The sequence below is a fragment of the Malaclemys terrapin genome, chromosome 1 (assembly GCF_027887155.1).
Source record: "Malaclemys terrapin pileata isolate rMalTer1 chromosome 1, rMalTer1.hap1, whole genome shotgun sequence".
Classification (NCBI taxonomy): domain Eukaryota; kingdom Metazoa; phylum Chordata; order Testudines; family Emydidae; genus Malaclemys; species Malaclemys terrapin.
Window position 1 is genome coordinate 148124823 of NC_071505.1, and position 15123 is coordinate 148139945.

At 43.3% G+C, this 15123-nt stretch overlaps 1 protein-coding gene across 4 annotated transcripts in view; it reads left to right on the plus strand.

Moving 5' to 3' along the window:
* Positions 1-220: 220 nt before the first annotated feature.
* Positions 221-15123, plus strand: part of GSK3B (glycogen synthase kinase 3 beta) — a 239654-nt gene continuing 224751 nt past the window's right edge. For all 4 annotated transcript variants that reach the window (XM_054043189.1, XM_054043181.1, XM_054043199.1 and 1 more), the window contains exon 1: positions 221-3859. In XM_054043189.1, the coding sequence (XP_053899164.1) occupies positions 3772-3859 (88 nt within the window). In that variant the 5' untranslated portion in view covers positions 221-3771. The remainder of the gene's footprint in view (positions 3860-15123) is intronic.

Sequence of the window (15123 nt, forward strand, 5' to 3'; positions counted from 1 at the left end):
GGGTCATGGGCTCTCGGTGTTGCAAATGTGTAATTACATTTAAAAATAATCCATGGAAGGTAGCAAGACCATATACACCTGGGAAGTGAGTTTGCTGCAAGGAAGTCCAGGAAGGTGGATTTCAGAAAGTAAGCGATGTGACACTGATTGTGATCTGTGATTTTTTAAAAAAAATTATATGAACTTAATTAAAATTATAAAAAATACAATATAATAACATTATAATTATACAGCCGGGCGCTATCAATATTTAACCTGTGGCCAGCAGTTGCCCTTGAAGTTCACTGTAACCAGATTTCACAGGACTTTTTAACTTTTCAGTGGTAGAGGATTATAGTTTCTATCCCTGGTAGTTCAGGAGATCCAGACCTTAAACAATCTCTGGTCCCTTGGACTACTTAGAAACATAGGTCATTTCCCAGAAAGACCAGAATATTTTGAGTAAGCATCCTTGGCTACGCTGCGCTGGGGTGAGCAAAGGACCATTTTGAGTTAGTTAGCTAGTTTATTTTTAAAGCAGCATTTCTACTTGGAAATGAAGTTGTTATAAAGGATAGGGTTTTAGTTACCATTGGCCAGGTCTCCACCAGAAATGTTTGCTGGTATAGCAATTAGGAATGTGATTTTTTTTTTCCCTCAACATTTCTATGCTGGAAAAAGTCCTAGAGTAGACAGAGTTACACTGGCAAAAAAGTACTTTTGTTTGCTCAATGAACCAGTATAAGCTACACTGTCAAAAACACTTTTTTGTTGTTGAAACTGTATCTGCATTAAGGGTTTTTTTTTGCCATATTACTACACCAGCAAAATATAGACTAGGCCTCACTTATCCTTTTTCAGTTTTTGGTAAACAGATTTGATAGATGGGTACCATGCTTATGTGGTTTGATAGCTATATGGTGAAGAAATCTGTACTAGGTTTCCCTGTGCTCTGAGATGAGCAAAGTGCTGAGCAGGACCATTTTGAATTAGTTTTAAACTTTATCACCTGGTTCTTCAATTTATCGCACACCATTTACCAACTCCTCCTGTTCCACTCTGCTTGATAATCCCAGGCTACTTCCAGCTTTCCAAATCTAGTCTAAGCAGCTTGTCATCTTGTTTTTTAAAAAGCAACCTTTCACAGAAATGTCTCCTTTCCTCAGCTGTGGAATTTCTCCACAAAAATTACCTAAGGCATAGGACAGGCACTATTCAGTGCAGTAGTAGTGACAGACTAGAAGTCTGATCTTCTAGGGCTTGGCAGAGATAGGAATGGTAACTTCATATAATAATTACACACACACAAGATTCACAGCTTCCCCCAACACATGCATCTAGGAAATGTCCAAGATACTAGACCTTAAATAATAACCTTGTTATGCATATCTATTTTTGGACATTTTTAAGAAGTCTCTGATCCCTGTAGAGCCAAACTCAAGGTAATTTAGACATTAGTCTTAAAGGCAAAAGTTACATAAAAGTACCCCAACACCATTTTTAAACTCTTTGAAACATTCATTCCTGTTACATCTGCGGCACACAGAGAATGCACAAGTGTGTGCTTTGATCGACAGGCTTTACTAGAAGAACATAGGTGTTACTCATGCTTAATGCAACTACCCTACATGGCCCCTTAACATTCGCCAGCCCCCATCCTGTACCACCTATTCCCTGCCAACCCCCGGGAAGAGAAGAGAACAGGTGCAGAGTTACGACTGTGTCAGGAGTGGTCACTGCACGCCCAGTTGGCAAAGCTGACAGCCGTGAGGGGCTGTGGGGTCAGGCGAGCTAGGTACAACGAGCGGCTGCCGGTGTGCACAGGACAGAGCTCAGGTTGCCAGTTGTGGTTGGACGTCTTCCTGGAGTTTATCACCTGACACAATCTTTAATTAAAGCTTCATCTTTCATTCCCGGAGACGCCAGGACAACCCCAGGCCGAGCCGGGGCTGCCTTGGCGTGTCCTGTCCAGGAGCCGGGCTGGCGGTGCCCAGTGCACCAGGCCCTGCTGTGCCCTGGGCTGCCGTGTGTGAGGTCAGCCCCGCCCGCCGACGGGCCGCTCGGTGCCACGTTGAGCCGCGCGGGCGGAGCCGGAGCCAGCCCCCAGGCTGCTGCTCCCCCTTCCGCCGCCTCGTCAGGTCACGGCGGGGTATGGCCGGCTCCTCCCCCACGCAGGAAGGGCCGGGCTCCTGGCTTCCCCTCGGGCCTGAATGGGCTCAGCACCGCCCGGGCCGCTGCGTCTTCCCTTCGGCCCTGGCCCGGCCTGGCCCTCCCCCAATGGGGATGCGCGTTACAGGCCGCCCGTCGCTGCAGACTGGTACCGCGCAGAGAACTGGCTGGCCGCCTCATCCCTCTTAGCCAATCACATGACAAGTTACAGCACCCTGCCCAGATAGCCAATCACAGCCTCAGCCGCTCAGCGCCCAAGGCTTCAGTTTAAAGCCCTTTAGAGGGACTGAGCGGCTTCTGATTGGCTTTAGGAGAAAGCTCTTTCCATTGGATCGGCTCTCGGGGCTGCTAGGGCGGCGGCAACGTCTTTTGATTGGGTCTCTGATTATCTTCGGGTAGGTTCGGCTATTTCCGTAACGGCCTCGCGATTGGCTCCGATGTATTCCGGATGTTTCCGTTCCCGCTCGGTGATTGGCCCCACGCTGATGAGGTTATTACCGTAACCACCGCTGGATTGGCCCCGATGTGCTTCGGGTGTTGCCGTGCGGGGGCCTCGGGCGGTTTGACTGGGTATTCACGGAGGCTGCTTAGGGCCGTTGCGCAGCGTAGGGCGGCGACGGGGATAGGCGGCTGCGCGGCTTTGGCGCACAGCACACACAGAGCGCAGCGGCGGCGGCGGCAGGAGCCCGGCACGGAACGGCGGCGGCAGCAGCAGCAGCAGCGGGGACAAAGGGACTGATCGGCGCGGCCGCGGGGGCTCCCGGCAGGAGGCAGCAGCTGCCGGCGCCGGAAGCGGCGCGGGGGGGAGCGGCAGGAGGATCCGGCGGGTCCCATGTGCCCTGGGCGCCCAGGGGAGCAGCCGCCGCCGCCAGGGCTCTGAAGCCGGCTGAGGAGGAGCCGGGGCCGGGAGCCGCCACCATGGCCTGTGCCGCCGCCTCCGCCCGCCGCCCGCATTGCAGCCGCTTCAGCGTTAGCCGCCGCCCGCTGCCCCTGCGGGCGCTATGAGGAGCCGCGCCGGAGCCGTCGCCTCATCCCCGCACTGAGAAGCCGGAGCGAGCGAGGACGCCCGACCGCTTCACTCCCCCACTCCGCCCGCTGAGGATCCCACCGCCCGCGCCGGATCCTCTTCCGATCTCGCGAAACAACGAGCAGACCCGGAGATCCTTGCGCCGGAGAAAATAGTCCCCATCGCTGCTGCCTCCCTAAGAGGAGAGGGGGGGAGAAGTAGAAAACCCGGCGAGGAAAGAAGAGGAGCTCGGCTGTAGCTTGCGCCCCATGTGACTGGCTCTCAGGGTGGGGGCAGCAAGGCCTAGCAACCCCCACTGTTTCCCAGGCCGCAGCAGGAGCAGCATCGGGGGGGCTCGTGTGCTGGGTGGAGGCAGCTGTTGGACCCAGTGGTGCTGCTGGGAAGGATGTTTTTATAAACGAGGAGTGAAGAAGCCCTGAGAAGAGAGATTCAGAGGGGGAGAGGGTTTCCCCTGGGGGGGAGGGGGGCTGGAATTTAATGTTGCATTTTGTATCCCTCTCCACCTGAGAGAGAGGCACGCACACCAACCACCAGGAAGAGAAGAAGGCGAAAGGAAGAAAGGAGGAGAGGTGATCAGAGGGAGAGAGAGAGAGACCATGTCAGGGCGGCCCAGAACCACCTCCTTTGCAGAGAGCTGCAAACCAGTGCAGCAGCCTTCAGCATTTGGCAGCATGAAAGTTAGCAGTGAGTATTGATTTCGCACCCACACCCCGGGCAGATTAAACATCGGGTTTTTAAAAGAGAATTTGCACTGTTGTTTGTCAGTAATCGTAATTGTGTGAGGGATTCTGGGCTGGTCAGTGGAAGAAGATCTAGACTGTCTCTAGCACTGGATGAAACAGCTCCCTTTCCCTCCCCCTCATTAACCTTGAATAGGCACACACCATGGTTTCCATTTGGGCCTGTTTAACAAAAAATATTTGTTTGGTGTGCCTTTCTGCCTCTTATCTATAACTATATTGTTGTTAGTTTGACTAGCTATTTAAAGGGAATATTTCTGTTGCAATTTGGTTTTAAAGAGCTATGTGCTGCATTTGTGTCTATGGAGCAATGGAGGGAAGGAAATGAATTACATGCACATGTGATCATTTCACATATTTGTACAGTTATATGCTTCTAAACATTTTCTGTTGTGTGATACATTGAAAAGTGGAATGTTTGCTATAAGTATGCACCCACAACTGGGGTGTGAACACTTTTTTTTTTGTGCAAGTTTAGCAGGAGGCTTAGAAAAGTCTATTTCCATAATATCTTGTGTTTCCGGCTCTGTTAAATGTGCTGTGAAAAAAAATTCTTGAATATGATGTATGTGAACACATTGAACTGTTAGTGAAAAAGAACATCCTGTATTTCTATCTTTCAGAAATTGAATTTTTTTTTTTTTTTTTTTTTTTAAGGATGAGGCCTATGGCCCCATTCTTAACAGTAGTATTACATGTATATTGTAAATTGGGTAAGTGGTTTACTATGTGCTCATCCTTGATCTCCCAGTTTATGGCATTGGGATTTTGAGGAGAATTAGAAATCTATATTTAATCCTATTAATAAAAAAGATAGTGTTGGAGGAAAAAGACCCTATTGTGTGTTTCTAAAGATCAGTTACATATTTATAATCTGGAATTTGTTGATTCTTGGTTTAAATATATTCATATGCAAAGGTAACATGATCTTGCTCATCTATGTGAATAATTTTCATTCAAAGGCACTTCAGGTCCACTCTTGTAGAAATCTGGATGGCTTTATAAAAGGACCGTGAAGGTCTGATATATATCACTATTATTTAAACCGATCACTTTGAGACTTGCATTTTGATACTTACACCTGGCAAAGCTGTGTTTGTATCCTATTGCTTATTTGTACATGTGGAGTTTTAGTTCACTCCAAAGCTTTAGGTAATTGTGAGCTTTCAAACATTTGTCAGAAATTTTAGCATTTTCTAGTCTAAGATGCCTTCCACTGTGGTTGGAGCTTTGAAGAAAATATTGGGTTTATGGTCTGAAGTCTACCCTGTCATGTCTATGTGATCAGAGTACCTGCAGTACTTATGAACATTTTGAGTAGTTAGCCCATATTAGCAACATGAGACTGTACAGTTGATTAGATATAGCAATAACACATTTCATTCTCCATTTATATGGAGAATATTGTGTGACTCCATTTTATTCTCATTCATTCTCCTTATATGAGAGTAGCAGAGGAAGCAGGAGGTGTTAATCAATATTTCTGCATGTGACTGTGTAAAATTGACCCAGATCTAGAGCTGTCATGATCAGAAACTAAAATGGTCTTACCTAAGCTTTTCCTCTTAATTTTTGAAGGTTTGATTTGGGTCTCTCTTCCTATTTGAGGTCAAAATCTAGGAAGATGCATGCCCATAAATTGATGTACGCTAGCAAATACGATGTTTTTATACCAAATGTATAACACAATGGAGAAGCAGAGGCCTTAACATAAAGCGCCCACAATGGTGATACCCCTCTTTTCCTCTCCCTCCCCCCCATTGTGATCATGTCCTCCATGTCCTGTTGGTGTCTTTAAAAGGATATATAATCAGAACACCAGAAGCAGAGGCAAGGACTGTGTGGAGTAGGAGACAGTGTCTCTTCTGGAGGACAGCAATACTACTGTATGCTGAAAAGGGTAACTTCTAATGGGCATCAGAATTTTGGTGGCCTCTTTGGGTATGATGAAGCAAGATTCAAATAATCAGAGTCCAGGTCTTGGAAAAGTAGGCTTTACTTTTTTAAGTGATGTGTCTAGCCATTTTGGTTGTGAAAAAAAATTCCTGTATATGACCAGGTGTATATTGATGCAGTGCTGTTTCCGAAGTCTGCAGGCAGCTCTGGTGACTCTGCCATTAATCAGAGCTTCCTAAACTGTAGCAGAGTGAAAACTGGACCTATTTTGGGTCTGTTTCACTGCTTCTATTCATAATTCTGTGAGTAGTAATGAAACTGAATGCCCAAGTAAATCTTGCTGTGTTGCTGCTGTGGAAAGCCAGGAGGAGCAGCAGCAGTCGGGCACTGTAACTAGTCTGTAGGAAGAGAGGACTCCAAAAGTGGAGGCCCTGGGAGGGCAGAGTAGCAGGGACTCTACATACCATCATAGCATCCAGGAGGATCAGAGGTGGGAACATAGTGAATGCTCCTTTAGTTCAATAGCAGGGAGTATATGTGCTTTCCCCCTAAATTTATCAGATGCTCACTCACTACAGGCTGATTTGAAAGGATGAGTCTTGAAGTTGGATCCAGGGACTGGCATAAGATTCCCAGCACCTCTCTTTTCCCAGCCCCAGTAAAGGGAACTTGTCATTTGTGCTTCATCCTGGACAAAACATGCTGCCCACTTCTCTGGGATAACTGTTGTAGGGATTGTGGTGTCCCAGTATTCTTTCACCAGAGGTAGAAATAGTAGATGTTGTCTTGTCAGGGTTAAGAGCATCTTCCAAGATCCACTAGATGCTTTTGTTTTGATTTTGAGAGCACTTATGCTTCCCTCAATTGTATATTTTTAAATTTAGTTAAGGTCAAGTGCCTTCCTCTGTGTTTACAGTTCTGTAATATTGGGTTTGCAAACTTCTTCTGTGCAAAACAAAATTTTTTGTGTGTTCCTTAAAAAGACATACTGGTTGGGCCTATACTAGTTCCTAGGAATGAATTGAGGGCAATATAAAAAAAATATTAGATGTATTTGTCATTTTGAAAGGTCTAGCTGTGATCTTAATCACATTTAAAAGATAAATGTTAGTTGGATTTGTAAGTTTATATTTAAACATTCAACTAATAACTTCTGGGTTGCTGTTTAAATTTGATGCTTGCCAGTAAAATCTGCTGAAATTGAGGTATGGAGCTTACCATGGCTTAGTGCTGCACCTAGTTGTTTTATACTTGGAAATGATGTACAACTGGAAGCAAACGGGAGAAATTGTCCTGAAAATGAAGTGTGGTCTTGCAACACACAACAATAAAATGCACCTCTTCATAAAAATACAACTCTTAAATGGGAAAACTCACAACTTGCAAACTTAAACAGTAAACTTTAATGACTGTGAAACTGACTGCTGTTGATTATGAAAGACAGTGTTTTAAAGAACATGTAGGACTTGCTACACTTAAAAATACTTTTAATACTGCTGTCTTCAAACTGTTACTTTGTCTCTGCCCGCAGCCCTTCATAACAGGCTAATTCTCAAGGGGTGCAATAAACTTTTCACTGCATGTGTAAATGTCATATACATGTAATAGAATTACTTGTAATTTTTCATAAAAACAATTTTAGTGAGTGCTGTACAGCTACTCATCTTAGGTTAAATGCCCAAATCTAGCTATTTTCTTGCATAATGTGTGTAGGTTCATGGCCTCTTGAATTTTCATAATTTAGACTATGTAGGAATTAATTCTGTGATTTGCTGAAAGAATTTTGCCCCAACAGCAAACTTGCCTTTGTTCACGTTCATTGTTTCAACTACTTACTTAAACGTAGTGCGTTTTTTTTCATATGGAAGGATCCAAAAGTGCACAAGAAGCTCTAATATGTGTGAGTACATATTACTCCAGTGCTGAAATGCAATCACATACAGAGTGGAATATAGCAGCAGCTTGACAGTTGCACAGCCTATTAGTTTAGGATAGTAATGATATCAAAATAAATCTGTACAAAAGGTTTTTGGGTAGGAGGCAACAACTTGGTAAAAAGCTTAAGATAAATGACACCCCTCTTCTCCTCCTTACCCCCCCAATAAAAAAGCTATACTAGCTGAAAATAAATGATCTTCTCTCTCCAGAGGCTGCTAAGAGTTGTGTGGGTTTTAGCAACCCTATCCCTTGACCAGATTTTTGGCTACTTCTGGGAGGGGGAGTTTCCTCTACACAAAAATTGGAAAAAATTACTTGACTCCATACTAGGGTGAAAAATGCCTTTGTATTGTCATGCCCCAAATCCACACTCCTGCAGTTTCAAAAAGGGAATATAACAGCTGTGTGGTGTATCTATATCCCCAATCAATTTCGTATTTATACTTTAAAAAAAAAATGTTCCTAGGGCTAGTTGAATAGAACAGAAATTTATCTTTTAGTTAATAAAAAGATGTCTTTTTTGTTGTTGTTCTTTTCTCTGCCTTAGCTTCCTTGATGTGGTTCCTATTTTCAAGAAAGGGAAAAAAAGTGATCCGGGTAACTACAGGCCTGTTAGTCTAACATCTGTAGTGTGCAAGGTGTTAGAGAAAATTCTGAAAGAGAAACTAGTGGAGGACCTGGAGGGTAGTGGCAATTGCGATAAATTACAACATGGTTTTACGAAGGGCAGATCGTGCCAAACGAATCTGATCTCCTTCTTTGAGAAAGTAACGGATTTATTAGATAAGGGAAATGCGGTGGACCTAATATACCTGGATTTCAGTAAAGCGTTTGATACTGTACCCCATGAGGAATTATTGGTTAAACTGAAAAACATGGGGATCGATATGAAAATCCAGAAGTGGATAAGGAATTGGTTACTGGGGAGAATGCAGCGGGTTGTATTAAAGGGTGAACTGTCAGGTTGGAGGGAGGTTACTAGTGGAGTGCCTCAAGGTTCGGTTTTGGGACCCATTTTATTTAATCTATTTATAACTGACCTCGGAACCGATTGCAGGAGTGGGCTGATAAAATTTGCGGATGATACGAAGGTGGGAGGCGTTGTAAATTCGGAGGAGGACAGGGATATCCTGCAGGGAGACTTGAATGAGCTTGTGAATTGGAGTATCAGAAATAAGATGAAATTTAATAGTGAAAAGTGTAAGGTGATGCATTTGGGGATGACTAATAACAATTTTAGTTACAAGATGGGGACGCATTGGTTAGAAGTTACGGAAGAGGAGAAGGACCTAGGGGTTCTTGTAGACCGCAGGATGACTATGAGTCGACAATGTGACGTGGCGGTGAAAAAAGCCAATGCTGTCTTGGGATGCATTAGGCGAGGTATATCTAGCAGGGATAAGGAGGTCCTGCTTCCGTTGTTCAAGGCGCTGGTGAGACCTCATTTGGAGTACTGTGTGCAGTTCTGGTCTCCCATGTTTAAAAAAGATGAACTCAAACTGGAACGGGTGCAGAGAAGGGCCACTAGGATGATCAGAGGAATGGAAAAGCTGTCGTACGAAAGGAGACTAGAGGAGCTTGGGTTGTTTAGTCTGACAAAGCGAAGGCTGAGAGGGGATATGATTGCTATCTTTAAATATATTAGAGGGATTAATACAAGGGAGGGAGAAGAATTATTCCAGCTTAGTACTAACGTGGATACCAGAACGAATGGATACAAACTGGCCGTGGGGAAGTTCAGACTTGAAATTAGACGAAGGTTTCTGACCGTCAGAGGGGTGAAATATTGGAACGGCCTACCGAGGGAAACGGTGGGGGCGACGGACCTGTCTGGTTTTAAGATAAAGTTAGATAAGTTTATGGAGGGAATGGTTTAATGGTAAAACATAGTAGTCAAGGAAAGCCAAGCAATGGTGGGGGAATAGTATAATGGCTAACGGGGTCGGGCTGGAGACTCTTGCCTATATGCTCGGGGTCTTACTGATCGCCACATTTGGGGTCGGGAAGGAATTTTCTTCCAGGGCAGATTGGCTGAGCCTCTGGAGGTTTTTCGCCTTCCTCCGCAGCATGGGGCAGGGATCTCTAGCAGGAGGGTCTCTGCCGATTGAAGTCACTAAAAACAGGATTGGGGACTTCAACAGCAGAGTCCAGGGAAGGGGTAGGGACGGTTTTATGGCCTGCAGCATGCAGGGGGTCAGACCAGATGATCATAATGGTCCCTTCTGACCTTAAAGTCTATGAGTCTATGAGTATGTTCACACTTTTCCCCTGTCTCATTGCATCTTTTCCTCCCATCCACCCAAGCAATATACCCTCTTGATACTGTATTTTCCCATCATCCCATCAATCTTGTCCTCTTTCTCTTCCACCCACCATTAGATCACCTCACATACCAGTGTGTGAACCCACACATTGAACTTAGAAACTTTACCTGTCTACATTCTGCCTGGTTCTAGTTAGTGATTCTGTTTCCTTGCCTTTAATTAGGAGGTCACAGGATGTGCTACAATATCATTCCTGCACCTGTGGTGGTGGTTATAGGTTCTGCAGAACTTGAGATTTCTTTTTTCAAACTAACATCTGTAGTCTATATTGATGAAGAAAGCCTTTGAAAATGTAAACTGATACAGGACTTAGGGATGCAAAATATTAAACTGTTAACTGGTAAGCATTAGTCTTACTGCTAACCTACCCTAACCGTTAACCCCCAGCCCTGGGCTGGCTGGAGCAGTCCTGTCCCCTCTACCTTTAACCGGTGTAATTTTTACTTGTTAATGTGACAGGCATACAACCCCAATTATAGGTGAGAGAATCATCCTTGCCACATCTTTTGGTTATTTCCCCAGCCTACCAGCATCACCTCAGTGTTGTCAGGATTAAACATCAATCTCTCATCCATATGCCAGTCACCCTGAGAAACGGTGCCATGTGTTCAGCAGCACTGTTTGGGTAGCGTATGATAGAGTTGTGTTGTCATCATGGTCCCACACACATTGAACAGGAGAGATTAAATGGATCCCTGCACAACTTCACATGTTAGGGCTTGTCTACACTGGCAATTTACAGTGTTGCAGCTTTCTCGCTCAGGGGTGTGAAAAAACAACACCCCCCTGAGTGCAGCAAGTTTCAGTGCTGGAAAGCACTAGTGTAGACAGTGCACCAGTGCTGGGAGCCACGCCCCTCGTGGAGGTGGTATTTTAGAGCTCTGGGAGAGCTCTCTCCCAGTGCTCTGTCACGACTACACAAGCCACGTTAAAGCGCTGCCATGGCTTTAGCGTTACCAGTATAGACTAGCCCTTTGGTTTTTTTCCTTCAGTGCACTATCTCCCTACACCACCTTCTGAGAATACTTTAGTCAAGAAAGAACAGAGCCACTCTAGAATAGCACTTTTAATCAGTGATGATCAAAGCATTTTGACAGGTCTAACAATATTAGCATGGGCACTTAGGCTATGTCTACACTAGAACGTTTGTTGGTTGGGATGTGAAAAAAAGCCTGTTGTGGTGGTTTAATTATGCCAGCGACAGAGTTCTCTCCCGTTGGCATAGAGCAGCTACACAGGAGACTAACAGTGGCACAGATTGTGTGATGAAGTAGTCCCAACATCTGTAATATCATAGTGCGCATCTTAAGCCTAAACTTGACTGAGGACCTAGCATGGCAGATCTTAAATCACCCAACGCCAGTGGCCCAGCAGACTCAATCTGTATCTGTTTCGGAAAGATGTTTTCTTAAGTTTTTGCACTGGTAGCATGGAGTTTGCTTTACTGAAGGAACTCTACTATGGAATTCAGGAGCATTTGGGTATTTACAGTAAAAAGCTAACTCTGGGCCCTAATGTCACAGAAACAAGTACTTTGTTTCCAAGACAGGTGATTTGCTCACTCAGTTCTGTGTGTGAGTCTATACATTCTCACAGATATTTATAGGGCAGAATGTAATTATGAGCAAGTTGTAGCAGTTCTGTTTTGCCAGCTATAGTAACCATAGTAATCCTATTGAATGTAACAAAGTTGTGTATTTCTTGCCAGTATTACTGTAAAGTGTGACCTGAACTTAAATACATAAATATTGTGGGCTAATTCTTCAATTAAATAATCATCAGGGAGAGGGGACAAGGGGAACAATGTTGCTATTTAACTTTTTGGATCAGGTAACTTCTGTTGACTTTGGTTTTGCATTTGGAAACAGATCTTAGGCTTAAGAGTTCAGAGCATTAAGTGGTGTATGTAAATAGATGCTCTGGTTGTCTCCAGTCATCTGGCCAAATTTGGAGAGAGCCTTCTGCCAGAAGCTCTGGACTAGCAGAAGTGCTATCTGGGCAAGAACAAGTGTTGGATTTTATGTCTGCTATCTGGACTAGGACAACAGAGGAAGTTAGGGTAGGCTGAGTGGTATTAGGCACATCACTATTAAGCTGTTGGCCCAAAATGAGGGGGAATGGTCTTAATAAATATCAACTAGGTAAGTAATGTCTTGAAAAGGGCATGGGCTCAGGGAGAAGTGCGCTGCTGAGCATGCATGAAGCTGAGCCTCTGCTTGGAGATGTCAGTTCTTTGATCCGATGTCTGGTGACTTAGGAGAGGAGAGTTTGAGTGTGGGCTTTGAAGTTATAACCAGAAAGGAAGCAACAGTTTAATTTTCCAGTCAAGATGGAGTAGGCTCTTTTAGAGCTGCAACTGCTACTACTACAGGATTTGTTTGTTCTGATGTTTAGTGGGAGTGTAATGCTTACAAGTTGTAGGCCTTGGCCCTGTAGTTCAAAGGCAGTATCTTAGGCCAGAAAAGCAAGCAATAATTTAATTTTCCAACCAGGCCAAGTGTCGTGTGGTAAAATAAACAGTAATCTGATTATTTGCTGCTGCAAAGCATACTTTGATTTGTTTTTAGGAGGGAGATGACTTCTCGCCAATACTTAACTGCTGTTGCTAGAGCCAGTCCATTTAATTTCCTTGACTTACACACTATTATAAACACACTTATATACAGTCTATATATACATACACACGGACTCCATGGGTTTAACTAGAACAAAACATTAACAAATGTCTGAAACATATCAAACCATTCTGTGTGGTGCGGTTATTTTTTGAGTGAGTGTGAGTTGGTTTGAATCCATCAGCCCAAATCACTAGAGAGAGTTTGCTTGTGGACTAAGTAAACATGAATCACTTAGCACAGCTGTGAATGTTAGTCAAGGGAAAACTTAGCCATAAACACACTTTCTAAAATTTATGGACAAATATATAGCCATATCAGAGAATTTTTTTTTTTTTTTTTTTTTTTTTTTTTTGGTAACTTGCTGAAAGCATAAGCTTTCTGATAAGGGCATCCCTTGGAAAGTGAGCATAAAACGTTTAGTATGGTTTCATTATGTGTACATTGCTGATCACCTGAAATTTGTGGATGCAGAAAGTCATTTTGTTCATAAGAAACTTCTATAAGTATATTGTTCTGTAAAGTGTAACACACAAGAAGCAATGTTTGTTACCATATAGAACACCACATCTGCCATTGCCAAGTATAATTTCAGTTTTAGCGACTTCACAATGTCAAAAATCGCATTAATCTTGGATTAAACAGATAAACACTCATGGAGCGAGAGCCTTCGGAAGCAATTACGAAGTGTTGTAGGGAAGCGTCTTAAAAAGGCATATAGAAAGCTAGGTTTATTATTGTACTTGCTGATGGATTCTCTGGGGTGTGTCTAGCTGAGCAAGAGTCTGTGTGTACATCAAGTCTGTGCAGTGTGGGGAAGCTTGTACTCTTTACTGAGGTAGTAGACTTGGAATCTAGGACAGCTGATGGTATCACAGTAGAATTAAAAACAGCTTTGGGAATTGTGAGGATCAAGACAGAAAAATGAAAACATTGTTCACTATATTGAATTCAACGTTTAGCTTGTGATTCTGGATCTCAAAAATTATCAAAAGCATGCATTTATTTTGAGATGCATTCAAATATTGCTACTTAAGTGACCAGGAAGTGGCAATTGGAATCTGTTTGAGGCATCTGCCTTGTTTGCTGGGTTGGTTGTCAGACCACAGTGATAAAGGCAATGACCAAAAATTATCATTTTGCTGTTGCTCATCTAGACGATATTGCAGAAACCAAGTAGGGTTGATGTAGCCCAAATAGAAAAATTCCTTAAGGAAATCAAGACAGGGAATTTTGTGGGCCCGTTATATTTCATAATGGACACAAACGCCAGTATGACTAAAGCTTACTTTCAAGGCGAGAATCTCCTTTGAGGCTCTGGGAAGGCTCAGAATTGCTATGCTGGAACTTATAGCAATAAAAGACAGTCCTAGCCGTTGCTCTTCAGGATGGCAGACCCTGCCAGAGCAACAGCAGGAGAGGTATGTGTGCAAGTTTTAAATCTGTGATGATTAATACCCCCCACAAGTCGCCTTTCAAGATCCATAGTTCCCGCACATGCCTATCACAACATATAGTATGCCTCATCCAGTGCACAAAATGTCCCAGTAACAACTTTGTGGGTCAAGCAAAACACTTACTATGCTATGGAATGAACATGCACAGAAAAATAAGACACAAGCACTATATCACCTGTGGGCGAACATTTTTCACAAAGTGCGCCAGATCTCTCAGTTTTTGTCCTCAAAAGAAATCCTCATAACCAAAAGATGAGCCTGGGAGTTTAAGTTCATAGCTTTGTTAAACACTAAAAATCATGGACTTCATGATTCATTAAGATGCTGGATTAATGGCTTATTACAACAATCTACAACCCTACCCTCCTTTGCTCTGTGACTGCAGAGATGTTAACTACCCACATCATCTTGAATAGTCTCTTACAACATGTTAATTCCTTATGCTAAACAAGCTGTTCAACCTTGTAGTTAGCTATGACACTCTGAGTACCTTTCCCAGTTCTGAAGAACTCCGCAAGCTAGAAAGTATCTCTTTTTCACAGACAGAAGTTGGTCCAATAAAAAGTATTATCTCACACAATTGAAGTTATAAGCAGTTTAAAAAAAGATTTAGTGTATATGTGGGCTTAAAAAAATTGTAAATTTTATAACTGTCTGCAAGCACTTTGGAATGAAATAATAATTGTATATCTGCTAGAAGACAGAGTTTAAATCCTGTGGATTTTCCAAGATTTATTTGCATGACTTCATAGTGCAGTGGGTGCTGTTTTAACTTTTTAAAAATAAAATGCAAACCCTACATTAATTGAATGATACATTTACCAATTCAATCGCCAAGAGTCAGGAAAGGAAAAAGCTAAAGTTAACAATATTAATTTCCCCATTTTAGCCATATGATATGAGGTATAATGACCAAACTTGTAAGTTAGACTCTTGTACTTTTTTTTTTTTGTACTTCTTATGTGTATTGTTGTAGAA